Raw genomic sequence first — 15,341 nt, 5'->3', positions numbered from 1 at the left:
GAACCATTTAATTATGCTCAGAACCATTTAAGCATAAAATGGTTTTATGTAGAGTTCCAAACAGGACAATTGCCTTTACTAAACAACACTTAAAAAGCCATCTTTTGTAAGTGTATTTTATTATGCAGTGATTTTGAAAAATCAGTGGAACTCCTTCTTAAACACTGTCCTAAATTCTTTTATTAAAAAAGTTCAGATTCAGCACAGTTCAGTTTTCCATAATATGGGTCATTTACACCACGAATAATATGTATTTTTGTGCCCAGAGCTTTAGTCAATGTTTTGGTCAGTGTAATTAGCCAGGCAGCAGCAGTCTGAACAGCATGCATGAGATCATCATTGTTTGCAGTGTCAAGACTCACAGCTTTGCACTTCTTTCAGGAATTTTGGGCCATTTTGTCACATTTTCCATCCAGAAACAGCACAGAGCCTCGTAGACTACTTAGGGACCCTTGTTGAACCATTGGGTCGCAGTCTCTTGTTTTTCTGCAGGCCTTGTTGTTGTGGAGGAGGAGAGAGAGAGAGAGAGAGGGAGGGAAGGGAAACCAGCTGCTCCACTTATCTCTGCCATTTTGAAACAATCCGGTCAGTGTCGGACCTCTAGCGGATCATCCCAAATCATGACCTGATGTTCGACTCGTATCGGAGCTGAGAATCTGTGTGAGTATTGTTTGGCTGCACTGCTGTTTGGGGTCTGTTTACGAAGCTAGCAGCGGACTGGGACAACACTTGAGTTCAGTAGCCGGTTTGAAACTTCTCAAACTCCGTGGGACAGAATTTTCACAGCGCCTACTTTTCCACAGAAGTGGTCCTGCATTATGCTAACATTAATGTGGACGAATAGTGCCGTTTTGGTCTGGACAAAGACGTTAAAGTTGTCTTTAGAGACAAATCTAGAGTCAGCCTCTTGCTCGAGTTTTGCGTAGGAGTAAGTTAGCACTACAGCTATTTAACATAACGTTAACGCTACCTCAGAACGGCGATGTCAGATTAGCGCTTTTAGCGCATCGTCACAGTGAAGGATTTAGGCTAGATGTATTTTTGGGGGACTCGGACAACTGAGTGAAGTTGTTTCAAGGGAAAAGCTCACGCAATCACGCAATCAGTGAGATTTAACTAAAATAAACTCTAACCGATTGGTTTGGTTTAGTGGTCTGTGATAACTGATGCAGAATGGCTTCATACCATAGCTTAGCCTGGGTTGCCAGATGTTCTGAATCCCCCTTGGAGCATCAACTTAGACTGGGAGACCTGTAAAGGTGCCTAAACTGACAATACAATGCAGTGCCATCTATATTTTATAGCAAATCGGATTGATTCTAGGCTAGCAACACTAATAGCCTTGTCAAAGTTTTTTTTAATTTTAAATTTCTTTTTTATAATCTCGTGTTCAAGTTTAGATGGTGTAAAACATTAATGTCAAAGGAATGGTTAAACAAATAAACCAAGTGGACAGAGATCCCCCTGACCATGAATGAAATCGATCAGCCAAGACATGTTTGGTGTCTAAAAGTGACTTCTTTGGTTTTGCACTGGAGCTTTGAGGCTAACGTAACTCAAAATTAATGGAAACCTACATCATCCAAAATATTTTTGGATTACATAAACCCCTATTATTTTACCATTTGTTGCTTCCTGGCAAAACTAGAGAAGGAAGCTTGGTACACCACACATGTTTTTGCTGATTGGCTGTGTTTAGTGTAAGGGGGGAAAACTGCATAACAAATTTTTCGATTAACCATTCCTTTAATGCAGGGGTCCCCAAACTTTTTACAAACAAAATGCAAATAAGGAAGGTAGGTTTAAAATTAAGTTTTTAAAAATGTAGTTTTTTATACCACTATATTTTCCTGCTAAAATACTTACATACAGTTTAGAAAGGACAACATAAATGTAATAAAATATAATACAATTTATGTTTTTTCTCTAATTGGGTCAAATCAAACGTCCTCACGGGCCAACGCTGGGCAGTCCTGCTTTAATGCATGTGATGACAGGCATCTCTATGCCCTTGTTTAGTACAAGGATTGATTTTTGCCTCCCGCCCCAGTCTAACAAACTCATGGTGATCTATGTTGGAGCTCATCCCAGAGGAAGCGTGTGAACCTCTGGTGATTATGCAGGCTTTATCAGAATGCACAGATTACAGTTACAGTTTTCATGCATGACTACAGCAGATGAAGTCACGATGATGTTTAATTTTGTACCATGCAATTATCCATACTCAGATCCACCCTGTGTTAACTTTGAAGGTCTATTTTGAAGTCCTTGACTTTGCTCATGAATCGTAGCCTGAAGGAGAGAGAGGGTTATTGTTTGCAGTTTTGGCTTACTTTAAAAATACACACTTTCTCACACTTTGTTTCTGTGTTGCATGTTACTCACTTGGTCCTAGTCAGGTGCTCCAGCATTGTAACACTTTAATTCACTTTAATTAACTTTAAGCCAGAACCCATTTCCCAGCTCAGGCACTGTCACTATTTATTTCATGCTACTGTTTAACATAACATACCTATTACAGTTGACTACAAGAAATGTAAGTTATGGTGGTAATAGATCATGAAAATGTGAGATATAACCAAACTAAAAGTTCAGCATTCTTTAGTTTTGCCAGTTGACTAAAGTGGTCTGTACTAATCTAATTTAATTTGATTTAATTTCCAATGATCAACAGATCCTATTTGAATAGGTGGGTGTATCATTCAAGTTGAGGAAGGTTTTTGATTGGTACAAATGAGGGTGCAATAGCCAACTGATTCTGCTAAATAGGCCTACTAAAAAGGAAGCACAGAGTTAGCTGTATTGTAGCGTTCTGGACCAGTTTTCAAGAGAACAATAGCCCAACTACAACGTTCTATACTAAAAACAGTGGCTTCGGAAATAGCTCAGCCAAACAGATTTCAGAACCGAAACTGTCCATTTTATAACTGATATTTGGATGGATCACGTCAATGATTTTAGGCTTGTCAGTTAACAGTTAATCAACAACTAATGACAGTCTAACTAATAACGGTCTAAATTCTGAAGTTTTGAGAATGAAAGTTATGTCAGGACAGTGAGTAACATATTTCGCATTAAAACATAAAACATGATTCTATTTGGTTGTAAGTATAGGACAAGGGAAGGATAGTCTATGCTTGCCTAGTAAAAGTCAACACAAACTGGAAGTTACAATGCAGTTTCCTTCCATATTGTGACGTATTTAGAAGTGAAACAGCATTACGGAGGGTCTCTGCTTAATATGACCAGGAATGTGAAGGTTAAAAAAGGTCAATTTTGATTTCAAGTGGACTTTAACAAAACATCTACTTGCAGCTACATGGCTAACCATGTGATCAAGTCTCTCCAGTGTTTGTTGCAGAATAATGAGGGATGGAATTAGAAAGTGAAACTTATTGTTCCCTTTGGGCTGTGAGAATGAGAATCAGGGCTATGTTGCTGATGGAAAGGCTTTTTCAGGAGATTTATAATGATTCAGTTTTCCAAAACATTTTGTACTGTTTATTGCATACTTATTCTAATCTCGTTATTTCTTTATTTATTTATGCTGTGCAAGTCTTGCCTGGGCTTGTGTTGCTTCTTAAGGAGTGTAATTGTTTTAGAATCCTAAAGAAAAGGCACTGTTCGCAAGGATGTGATGGACAGTTCAAGGAAAAGCGATATGGAGCTGTCTTGCTTACATAACCTTGTGTGATTTAGTGTGCATTCCATACCCTTGTGTTACTCATCGTGCATTTAGTGCATAAGAGTTCCTGATCACAGGACACTGACCAGTGTCATGTGAGTTTCATACATTTTTTCAGTGTGACTGGGCAAAAAAGCTAATGTAATTACAGCTAACTAAGCAAACGTGCCGAGCCAGGCGCTGGGCAGAATACTTTGAAAAAGTAGTGATGGCTGAATACTGAATGCAATGTCCTAAATGTATTCAGTAACATTATTCCATCACAGTACATCAAAAGAATACACAAAATACACCCATGCTTTTGAAAATTTTCTTAATTCACACTGTGCCTCTACATTACACGTTGGCAGTTTAAATATTATTATTGATTTTATCGATATTATTGATATTACTAAATATTATTGTCAATACTATTGACATTCTTCTGTTTAGAAAGTGTTTTAAGTGTTGGGTACCTTTTGTATCGTCTTGAAAAGGATGCAGTCCAGACTTTTCCTTTTTTGTCAATGTTTTAAATAAAGCTTATAAAATGTGTTTGATATTGTTCAAAAAGATAAATAATCCTACATCTCATTATAAGATGTATCGGTAAAAAAAACAGCTTGTTGATTTTCTAAGTGAAAATGAGTTATCACATCCGCTACAGGGAATTACAAGGTATTAAATTATGACATTCTTTGCAAATTGTAGAGCACAATTTCTATTTATTTGTTCAGTTTAACAGGAACAAATAGAATATAAAATGTGCCATAACTTTTGCACAGGTCGCATTTTATGTTTTATTTTTTTCAATATGTTGAATTCAGCAAATAATCAGTAATTGCTTTTTAAAACGTGCAGACGTGTTCCCTATAGAGGAAGTGTTGACTTATTTTCACTTAGAAAAGCAACAAAACACGTAATTTAACCAGGGGGGCCCAAACTTTTGCATAAGACTGTATTAAAGTGGGCTTACTAAGGGGTTTTACCCATACAGTTTGTCAGATTCATATTGTGCTACTTTTGGTAAACGCACCACACCAGAAAATAAATGAATAAATATTTTCTATAAACAATTTGCCATATTCCAGTAACAAAATCTTGCAAATTTGACTATAAGGTGGACAGCACTGATGCTAAGCTTATCACACGTGAACATGTCCACAATTGAGGACATTTAGTTGGATCATCCCTCAAAATATCTCTGTAATGCTGAAATAAATGACAGGCTCATCACATTGATTTATCAGTCTACTCAGGCTTTAGCAGGAACCTCAGTGTTTGTAAGGAAGCCATTTGTTTTGTTTCTCTATCTAACAGCTGTTAGCTGTTTGCTATACGCTGTGACTATTTTAAGCAAGTATTGCTGATGTTACTTTTGAACATTTAAAAAATATTCTAACAACATTGTGTGTAAAATGTAACCATATTCTAAATACTGCCTTTTCAAATTGTAACTTGGACTGAATACAGATACTTAATTTCTGTCAGTGATGCCTCTGAACGAAGTGTCAGTGTGTGGATGTTGTACATGCTCCCTGCAGTTGTCTAAAAAGGTCTATAAACTGTACATCTGAACTAATAAGTGGAACAGAAAGGAAACAAATGGAGCAGTATACAGAATTGACAAATAACCTAAATATTGTGTGCAATGTATGAACCCTTTAGATTGGCAATTAGTGAATGTTTAATGTATGAATTTGCAGGAGGATTTTGGGCTGGTATTTCCTGTGTCCAGGGTGAGTGTCCCAGAGGAATGCAAAGAATGTCTCTCATAGCCTACAAAAATTCTGTAACCTCTCATTTCTCTGCCCACTTATTGAGTGCTACTGAAACTGGATCTGTGCCACCGTGGCCTGCTGATGCTGCCTGTGTCTGCTGTGTGTTTATAGCTTGCTTAGTTTCTCTAACAAAAATTGAAGGATTCAGCACCTTTTTAATGTTATTTCTCTTCAAGCTAATGCGTTTTTGACTTATTGAATCCAGCATGCTGTCTGTAGTAATAACATCGTTCTTAGTCCTATGAGAACATGCCAATCAGTAAAGGTCACTTCTGGACATCCTTGTTTTGTCAGCAGCATCCATGATATTCCCTAACCTAAAGCTTTACTATGTATGTTTTGGAAAAACATTTGTAATGCCAGTTGCACTTTGGACACTTTCTCTGAGGGAATGAATCTGATAATTGCAAGCACGCCGAAAGAGTATTGAACGAGAAGGACGTGTCTTTTGGAGATGTAAGGGAATTATCTACAATGGTCATTATATCTTCATCAGTATAATGTTGATTATGCATTAAATGATTTTTAAAGGACTTCTGAATGATTTTTTCAGACTTTACCATATTTTAGCTTGTTTATTTTTCTTCTGACTCAGTAATGCTTCTTCAATTTTAACAAAAAAATCTTACATAGTGCAGTTTTAAAGGAAGGTCAATGCCCTTGTACAGGTTTTGGAATCAGTGTGGCCAGGCTCTACTTCTATCTAATACTGAGACTGAATGATGTTTCATGAAAAAATGTGTTGCCTTTAGAATATTTCATATTAGCAGACTTTCTTGGACTAAAGGTTAACTCATCAAAGAGGTAAAGCATATAGATTTCTGAGCATGCTGGACCCATAGTATTACTGCACAATGACATGATGATTCAGAATGTTATTTTTAAATTTCCAAGTCATATGAGGAAGTAAAAACATACAATAAAATACAAATTCAGCCACAGTGTGACAAATTTCCTCCTGCCCTTTTCCAGCTATTACAATGCCTTAGTCAAAGTGGAGATTTGTAACCCAGATGTTTCCACTTGGATATATATAGAGAAAACTGCAGCCAGTAAAGAAGGCAAAAGCTTGTGCCGTGCCGCTGAATAATTAACACTGCAGTCATGTGAGAAATTGGCTAATGGAGACTGGCTGCATGACTATATCCAGCTGCTCACTTGGCGGAAGGTCTCATCCAGACCCATCTGTGATATGGTAATACCTTTAGACAATGTAACCTATCAATCCTTCACATCCTCTTTTAGGTGAAATGCATAAATGCAGTGTCAGCTGCTACCATGGATTTAGTTCTGGGGGCCTTGTTTTATTTTAGCATTTGGTATTACGTTGGAAAATCTCTGCTGTAGTACTGCTTAGTCGCTAGGAAAATTTTAATTTTTTAATTTATAAGCACATGATGAAAGCCACATTTCTCTAGAAGGAACTGCACTGCAAGAGGCAACAATGTATTCAAATGAATACATTTCAGAGAATTGACTTGACTTGATCTTTGACAACTTCTACAATGTTAAACATTTTTATGTGTGTTTCTGCTCTTATTTTTTTTTATAGATGACTCCTAAGGTGGTATCAGTTGAGGCGGACAAGAAGAGAATTCTGAAAAGGCTGATCAAGATCACACAAGTTGTCCATTACAATGTGCTCCACGAACCATCCAACTAACTGGGTGACATTTGAAGAAGAAGGTACACCCCTGTCCTCACCTCAGAAAAACCTTCAGTCTTCGTCATCAAGCTCAGGGTCAATTCCTCGCCCAAATGGCTTGAAACTGGTGTTGCCTCCATTGGGGAGTCCATCAAGAAGCTTATCCAGCCCTCTGGAATCTCCCCAAATGCACTTTAGCCTCAATGGGAGCTCACGTGTGCCCAGCAACACTCCAATGTGTACTCCTATTAGGGAGACTCCAACTGGTCCATCACCCTTTTACTGCAGCTCTCAAGGACAACCTGACTTCTTTAGCAGTTTCTCCAGCACATCAACGAGCATCTCTTCTCCTGAAAGAAGCACAACCAATTGGACTGAGGCCTCCAGTTCCTTCCCGGCCTTCCAAGATGATCCGGGGCACTTTAACCCTTTCTGGAAAGGCAATGAGTGCAAGAGAGACTCTGGAAGCTCCTCTTCAGACTCCGAGCCCAGCTCAACATTGCCTCGCTTCTTTATCCGAAGCAAGGATGGTTATGAGCCACCCCAGGATCATCTTCAAAACTCTTACTCCTACATATGTCATAAGTTAGAGCGGCTAAGGGCAAAAGAGGACCAAGAGGAAGGAAATGGAGAGAGGACAGATTCCGATGTAAGGATATTGAAGGATACAGAAATAGGAAGAGGTCTCTCTTCCTTTGTTCCACAGAGACTGTTTCTCAGCCACAGGAGGCATGGTTGGAACTTAATGTTGAGGATTCCTGAGAAAAAGAACCGTATGTCATCCCGTCAGTGGGGTCCCATCTATTTGCAATTGCTCCCAGGAGCTGTGCTCCAAATGTATTATGAGAAGGGTTTGGAGAAGCCGTTCAAAGAGTTCCAGCTTCATTCCAACTGTTCTCTCTCAGGCCCCAAACTGGAGAGCTATGGTGAGCAACGCAAGATTGCAACGCTGAAGATTGAACATGTGTCGTATGTGGAACGAAAACGCTATCACCCCAAGCCTGAAGTGACTCATGAAGCAGAGGTCGAGCAGCTGCTGAAGTTTGGCACGACAGAATATGGAGACATGGAGGACTTGCTTGTGTCCCTTGAGGAGGAGCTGATGAGACTACCAGGTCCCCTTAAGCAACAAAAACATTACGAAGAGCAGGAGCTGTCCCTGCAGATTGCGGACCACATCTGGATGCAACTAGATAAGAATGGAGCCACACTGGAACGTTCAGCCATCACACGGATTCACTGTTTGGCATTCTTGAATGGTGCAGGGGAATGTTTTCTTGCATTGAATGACCTTGCACTGCTGAGAAGAGACTCTGGATATGGCTCCGAGGAGGATGATGAGGTGTGGATGGAGATTGCTGACTACCATTTCCATAAGTGTGTGCGAGAGACAGAATTTGAAAACACTAGGCTGATTAAATTCTCACCTCCCGATGCCTGTAAGGTGGAATTAATGCGCTACAGTACTGTATCCCTCAGTTGTGGCCACCTGCCATTCTCACTGAGGGCTATGGTGACCGTGCAGGGTGCCTATGTTGAGCTCCAGGCTTTCCTCAATATGCAGTCATCCTTCCCTTTCCCTGGTACAGCTTCAGAGACACAACCAGTCTGTGAAAATGTGCTTATCCAGGTCCCATTGCCAGGTGACTGGCTCAAAATGCCTCGTAGCGTATCGCTACCATGGCAGAAATCTCTAAAGGCCCGCATGAACAGGAATGCCTGCTTAGGCTCAGTAAATGTCACAGACTCTCATCCTGTCATGCAGGTGACTGTTGGTACAGTCAAGTATGAGAATGTGTATGGCGCCATTGTTTGGAGGATTGAGAAGCTTCCTGCTAAGAACATGGGTAAGGGAACATTCAGTTTTCTCTGAACTTCATGAGGGATGCTAGCTTTCAGTATGTAGATTAAATCATACAAATCAAATGCAGATGGATTGTTCCACTAACTGCGATCCAACAACTATCTGTTGCAATTCATACTTTTCTTCTGTTGTTATCGACTGGCATGAGAAGGCCAGCATTAGGTAAAAGCTGATATTCAACAAGTATAAAATGTTACGCCAAAATCGCAATCATTTTAGACAGTTGCTCTGTAAAGTAACACTGGACACAGTGGACAAACCACTGGGCAGCTGCTGGGAACAAAATATATTTTGGTGAGCTCAGCAAACATTTGCTAGTGGTAAACTATTTTTGATTCTGGTTGTCTTGTGGTCTTTTAACTAGAACAAATTTGAGACAGTGTTTTTAGCAGATGGTGTATAAATAATTAAGCAATTAAGAACTTTAATAAAAAAAAATAAAATAAAAAAAATTATGATTCTGTACCAGGAGAAAGTGAAGGCTAATAAGCTGTTTAAGTGTTAGTAAAAAAAACAGAGATAGGGACTTAATCAGCAACTCTGAATTTGAATTGACTGACAGATTAAATTGAGTCTACGGACTCACAACATTTCAGTCTGAGACAAAAAACAAAAAAAAACCATTGAAATAGGACTGCTAACCTTAAAGGAGTAAACGAATAAAACCTTTAATTTCCAACCTTACATGTACGACATTGTCTGTTAGTTGTGCCATGGTCATATATAGCCCTTAATGCAATTCAAGGGGTGTCAAGTTTGATAAGACTTCAAATAACAAGCCTTTTATTATAGAGAAACCTTCATTTTAAAGGGCAGAAAGAAGTGCAATGCACAATAAATGCAGTGTTTAAAGAGAGAGGCAAAACAACTTGAAACTCTTGGCTAACATGTAGTCTGGATGGCAGGTATTCCAGCTAGTGCAACAGCTAATTTGGCTGAAATTGTTTCAGTAAGTTACAGATCACATTCCTTTAAAATTACTTAACTTCAGCTAGATTAGCTATTATGCCAGCTAGTTTGCATAACTGATGTATAAACTACAGACTGACCAACCATTTCATGTTGTTTTGCCTCTTTAAAGGAGGGGAGGGGACATCAAATTTGTTATATTAGATAGTGCAGTCTGTCGCTGTTGGTAGGCCTTTTGAAACCATACCTTATAGCAGAAATCCTTATATCATTACTTATATTTCACTCTCACACTTCCACTTAGAAACTGGAACAGATTTGAGTATTAATAATCCATAAAATCTCCACACCAGTGACATCACGTTGTCATTATGAGCTAAAGAGCATGTCTGCTGCACCCGTCTGCAGATACTGCTGGCACCCGTGCAATCGGTCAGAGCAGACCGACTGCAGTGAAAGTCTGTATCTCAGATGGGTGCCTGCAGTATCTTTGGAGCAGTTTAGCCACTAAACTAGCAGTTTGTTACAATGAGTCGGCCTATGTTGGACTGCCAGCTGAAGCAGACCACTGAGTTACATCATATGAGAACATATTTCTGCCTGTTAGCCAGGGTTGTGAGTAAACGTTTGGAGAGTTGCAAGTGTTGTAGCACTGAAATAAAAGACATATATTTTCTAGAAAGTATTAAACATAAATGTTGAATTTGAATTAAATTTGAATTTTAATATTAATTTTGTGAAATGCACAGAATCTACTCTTTGTGCATCATTAAAAGAGATAAACCCCACACATTAACCCACAGCAGCAGGATTTTGAGTATGCTTGCTGTTACATATTTAAAAACAGGAAGCTTTTTATTACCTAAAAGTAAGGCTTACAGATAGTTAATAGGTGAGTTTTGATTTAATCAAATTAATTCATTCTAAAAAGGGATGGGATATAGGCTAAACATAGCAAAGGCAGTAAGCACAGCAAAATGTACCTCTGAAGACGTTTTTAGGCAGACTGGGTGTCAGTGTCATTATCAGTGTAAGGTGCCTTTACTGTTCCAATAATAATCTTTCCAGTTTCATAAAAATAATCGCAAAACAATGATTTCTGATTGGGTAAACATTTATGAATATATCTGCATCATAACATTTACTTTAAGAAGCATTTTACACATTTTGTACCCATTTTTTGATTGGATGCGGGGACTATGCCCTAGAGGCTGCTTGATTACCTTCAGTAAGTGTAATAAGTGATGGAACAACAAAAAATGTGAAGACTTCATATTTTCTCACACCATAAAAGAGATCCTTTGAACATTAATGAAGCAATTTTCATCATAATATTGAATGTTTTGTGTGTGTCCCTGGCATTGCTGTCCACCCTGTCATAATGGGGTTACCACATGTTAAGACACCTGATCTTTGACATTAGTGACACTGAAGCCACCATAGTGATTTCCTTTTAGTGGAGTTAATCAGAACTGCTTCATGTACAGTAACAAAATCTATTTTTGTAAATATATGCTCATTCCAAAAAATGCTGTCTGCAACACATTCCAAAATGTTGTGTGGCATCACCTGTCCTTTTAACAACACTGATGATCCAGTTTTGAAAGCAGTTCTTCAATGACATGATCAGCTGCGCAACTGTATAGGCCTTCATGGTCGTATTTTGCACTTCATTATGCACCTCATGTTATCAATGGGAGGCGGGTCTGGACACCAGGTGGGTCAGACCACAGTACATGTTTCCACCATGCATCAGTCTTATTTCTGATGAGCTCGAGCCCAGAGAAATCAGGCAGCGTTTCTGGATATTGTTGACCTATGACTTCCGCTGTGCGTAGTACAGTCTTAACTTGCATTTGTGAATGCAGTGATGAACAGAGTTTACTGACAGTGGTCTGTCAGAGTATTCCTAAACTGTGATATCCATAACAGAAGCATGCTGTTTTTTCTGCAGTGCAGAGGGATTGAAGGTCACTTGCATTCAGTTGTGGTTTTTGGACTTGCTTTTTACTTTCAGAATTTTTTGACAGTGGCAAGCCTCGACACATCCTTGGTTATAATGGACTAGGCCTTGTCTGGATACTTCTTTTACACTCAAGCATGATTGGATCACCTCTTTTAAATTCTTTTTCTTAACATTTAGCAACATACCTAATCTTAAACTGCCTCCGTTTCAACTGTTCAAAAAACAATTATGTTCATGAGATAAAACAGGTCAATGTAGATTTACAAATAACTGTTTTTCTCTTTTTATTTTCATTTCACGCACTGTCCTGACTGAAATTGCGTTTGTCCAATTATGTGAATTTTCATCATATTCGTTTGTAGCTGGACGTGGTAAAGCTGTCATGGTAACTGAACAAATGCAGTTACTTAACAAAAAGTCAGTTTTAGGTCACCCTGAACAATTCATAACTTTACTTGACAAATCAACCATTTGTTAATGAGATGCTACATCTACATAGAAATATCCACGCTGTCATGCCTCTCCCCCTCACAACGTGGACATTGTGAACAACTAGTGTAATTTTACAGCACATATTTAGAATAACATACTATTTTCTTAAATTATGGTATGTTATTGTATTTACATTATTAATTCTGGGAGCTGGTGTGTATTCATAACAGTTTATTATACAATGTAAAGCTAGTTCCTGCAAAAGCTATCCCAGAATTTTGAGAAATCTCAGTAAAACTTGTTTACACATTTTACATTTTGTTTTCAAATCAGATTATTTTAATTGAATCAAATCTTATGAATTTTTTCTTTGTCTTTTTCATTCTTTGTCATTCATCAAAGGTTTACTTCTTAAAAAAATAAAACCTCTGGTGTCCTAGGGTACTAAATCATGATTTTATCCACCCTGCCATGCCCAAGTCCACTTGTCCACCTTGTCATCTTTATGTTTTAGCAAAATAAACAAAGTATTATTAGAAATAATCAAAATATTTAAAGTGAATTATTGCGAACACAAAACAAGCTAAGTGTATTATTTCAATTTTTAAATATCTTTGCTGTTAGATTTTGTTTGGAAAAGAGAGTGCAGCTAGTGTGGCTTGTCTGTTTTTGGACAGATGCGAGTTATCCAATGGAAAATATTTTCAAACTGTGTTTTTTAAAAACATTCTTATTTGGTCCTTTTTTACTCACAGCAGTGGACCATCCGCACTCCTTCTCCTGTAAATTGGAGCTTGCATCAGACCAGGAGATTCCCACTGACTGGTTCCCATTCATCACCATGGAATGTGAGGTTGCAGACACAGTTGCTTCGCAGACACGCGTGAAGTCTTTGGGAACAGAAAGTGACATTCAGCCTCAAAAACATGTCAGCAGCAGAGCATACTATCATTGCCAGGTAAGGTTAGAGTCAATGGCCGGACCATCAGTCCAAAAAACAGAAACTCCTGTGTCATAATTATTACCATTCATATAAATTTTATCAACAAAATGTAAGTGAAGAATACCCCTATTTATATTTCACCTTTAAAGTCCACTTGAGTGTTCAGTAACTTTTAAGTGGTCATCCATGACTCCCTGTTTCAAAGGGGTATAAGTATGAGGTGACATGAGCCAAATTTCCTTAGTAATTCATTAGCATGAGCAAGATCAGGCAATAAACAATGTTCACTGTTAAGAAAATAATCAAAAGGTTTAAATTAACCAGACCTGTGATAAACCTGCCTGGAAGAGAACACAATTGTGTTTTTCACCCATGTGCAGTAACAAGGATGGTTAGAGAGGCAGAAGGATGGAGATTTGCAGAAACTGATTTTGGGTCAACAAGTCTCCAAAACTATGATTAGATGTCTCCTCTATTCTAAAAGGCCTTTTCTTCCATATAACCGCCTGGAGGTTCTATTGTTAGATGAGACAAAAATGGAGCTTTTTGGCACCAAACACTTAAGGTGGGTCTGGAATAAAAAGGATGGTTACACAGAAAAGAACCTCATCCCTTCCGTTAAGTATGCTGGACCATCTTGTATGTTTTGGCACTGTTTTTCCTCCAAAGGCTATTGTTAACATCTATGTATCATATACTCCATGATGTACCAGGAGATTTCTCAAGCGGTCTCAAATTCTATGCTCTGTATTCTCTGATCACATCAAGCATTATATGAGAAGACTACTTGCTTAATGTTGGCAAAGGGAGACCGCACAAAGTACTAAATGCAGGGGTGCCAATAATTGTGACTTTTTGTGGTTTTGTTAAAAAAAACTATACAAAAATCAGCCATAACATTAAAACTACCTTGTTTCTACACTCACTGTCCATTTTATCAGCTCCATTTACCATATACGAGCACTTCGTAGTTGTACAATTGGGCTGACCACTGAAGAACAGGGTAAAAGGGGGCTAACAAAGTATGCAGAGAAACAGATGAACTACAGTCTGTAATTGTAGAACTACAAAGTGCATATATATAGTAAGTGGAGCTGATTAAATGGACAATGAGTGTAGAAACAAGTGGGTGGTTTTAATAAAGGGTCGGTCAGTGTATATTTTGATATTGGTTTTTGTTTTCTTAGACTAAATTAACTTTTCTGTATATCTCTCCGAGTGTGAGGTTGGGTTAATTAACCACATTTTTATAATTTTTTTTCAACCCATCTTTACCAAGGGTGCCAATAACTATGGAGCTGACTGTAACTGTTAAACTTGTTCATGTAGACGCTAATGCATTTATTAATGATTTCTCTCTCTCTCTCTCTCTCTCTGGCTTTCTTAGGTGGAAATTGAAAAGAAGCTGATTGAAGCAGAATCACAGAAACCATCAAGCTGTGCAACACAGTGATCCAACTTCATAACACCTTAAACGCATTAAATGTTCATACGTTGGTCTTTTGTTTCATGTTAACATTTACACGCATGACTCTTCCATATAAAAGCATGAAATCATGTAAGTGTTTGATAACCACAAAGGTAACACAATGCATACAATGTACTGCAATGTTTCAAAGCAATGCCTGTCAAAATCCTATCCAGTAGTCGACAGTATTGTTGCACTTTAGCCTATATCTCAACTGTTTATGGATAAAACATGATACACATGTAATAAAGTGTTTGCTGCATAAAGTGTGCATTACAGATAAATACTTACATGAACGTGTAATATTATTTAATTTGGTTTATTAAATTGCATTTTGTTTATGCATCGTGAGCAATAAACTGATAATTGCTGTAAAAGAAAAACTGGGTTTGTGGAGCCTGTTGGAGTTTCCAGTTAATTCCCGATATAGGCCATGGAGTCTTTTGTAATCTGGACTTTTGGGGTAGTCTGGAGACTTTCGGGGCTGTTGTTGGACTTAAAACAATAAAAAGTACAGCGGTGAAAGAAGTACATCAAAAACTTGGCTGATTGGAAAGACAGAAACCAGCTGTGTACCTTGTTCTACACCATCACTGTGGAAACACTGGGAGTCCGGGTGAACGTCGTCTTGATCAAGACAGCTTGCTAGCCAAGTTAACCGACATCGAA

The 15,341-nt window shown here is 38.2% G+C and overlaps 1 protein-coding gene across 1 annotated transcript; it reads left to right on the top strand.

Annotated features, from left to right (window-relative positions):
- Nucleotides 1-416: 416 nt before the first annotated feature.
- On the top strand, nucleotides 417-14,968 carry LOC118816637 (stonin-1). The gene is made up of 4 exons (XM_036583127.1): nucleotides 417-660; nucleotides 6,998-8,937; nucleotides 13,017-13,219; nucleotides 14,592-14,968. The coding sequence occupies exons 2-4, from the start codon at nucleotides 7,083-7,085 to the stop codon at nucleotides 14,655-14,657; spliced, it is 2,124 nt and encodes a 707-aa protein (XP_036439020.1). The 5' UTR covers nucleotides 417-660; nucleotides 6,998-7,082; the 3' UTR covers nucleotides 14,658-14,968.
- The last annotated feature ends 373 nt before the right edge of the window (nucleotides 14,969-15,341 follow it).

This window comes from Colossoma macropomum, unplaced genomic scaffold (assembly GCF_904425465.1).
Source record: "Colossoma macropomum unplaced genomic scaffold, Colossoma_macropomum, whole genome shotgun sequence".
NCBI lineage: Eukaryota > Metazoa > Chordata > Actinopteri > Characiformes > Serrasalmidae > Colossoma > Colossoma macropomum.
This window is presented reverse-complemented; position numbering and strand designations above follow the sequence as displayed.

What these genes read in the sequence shown, in the direction of transcription:
- LOC118816637 (XM_036583127.1), top strand. Translation starts at nt 7,083, where the DNA reads ATGTGCTCCACGAACCATCCAACTAACTGGGTGACATTTGAAGAAGAA. An exon ending in GCTTCCTGCTAAGAACATGG is followed by an intron (nt 8,938 to 13,016) that starts GTAAGGGAACAT and finishes TTTTACTCACAG; the next exon opens with CAGTGGACCATCCGCACTCC. An exon ending in GAGCATACTATCATTGCCAG is followed by an intron (nt 13,220 to 14,591) that starts GTAAGGTTAGAG and finishes TGGCTTTCTTAG; the next exon opens with GTGGAAATTGAAAAGAAGCT.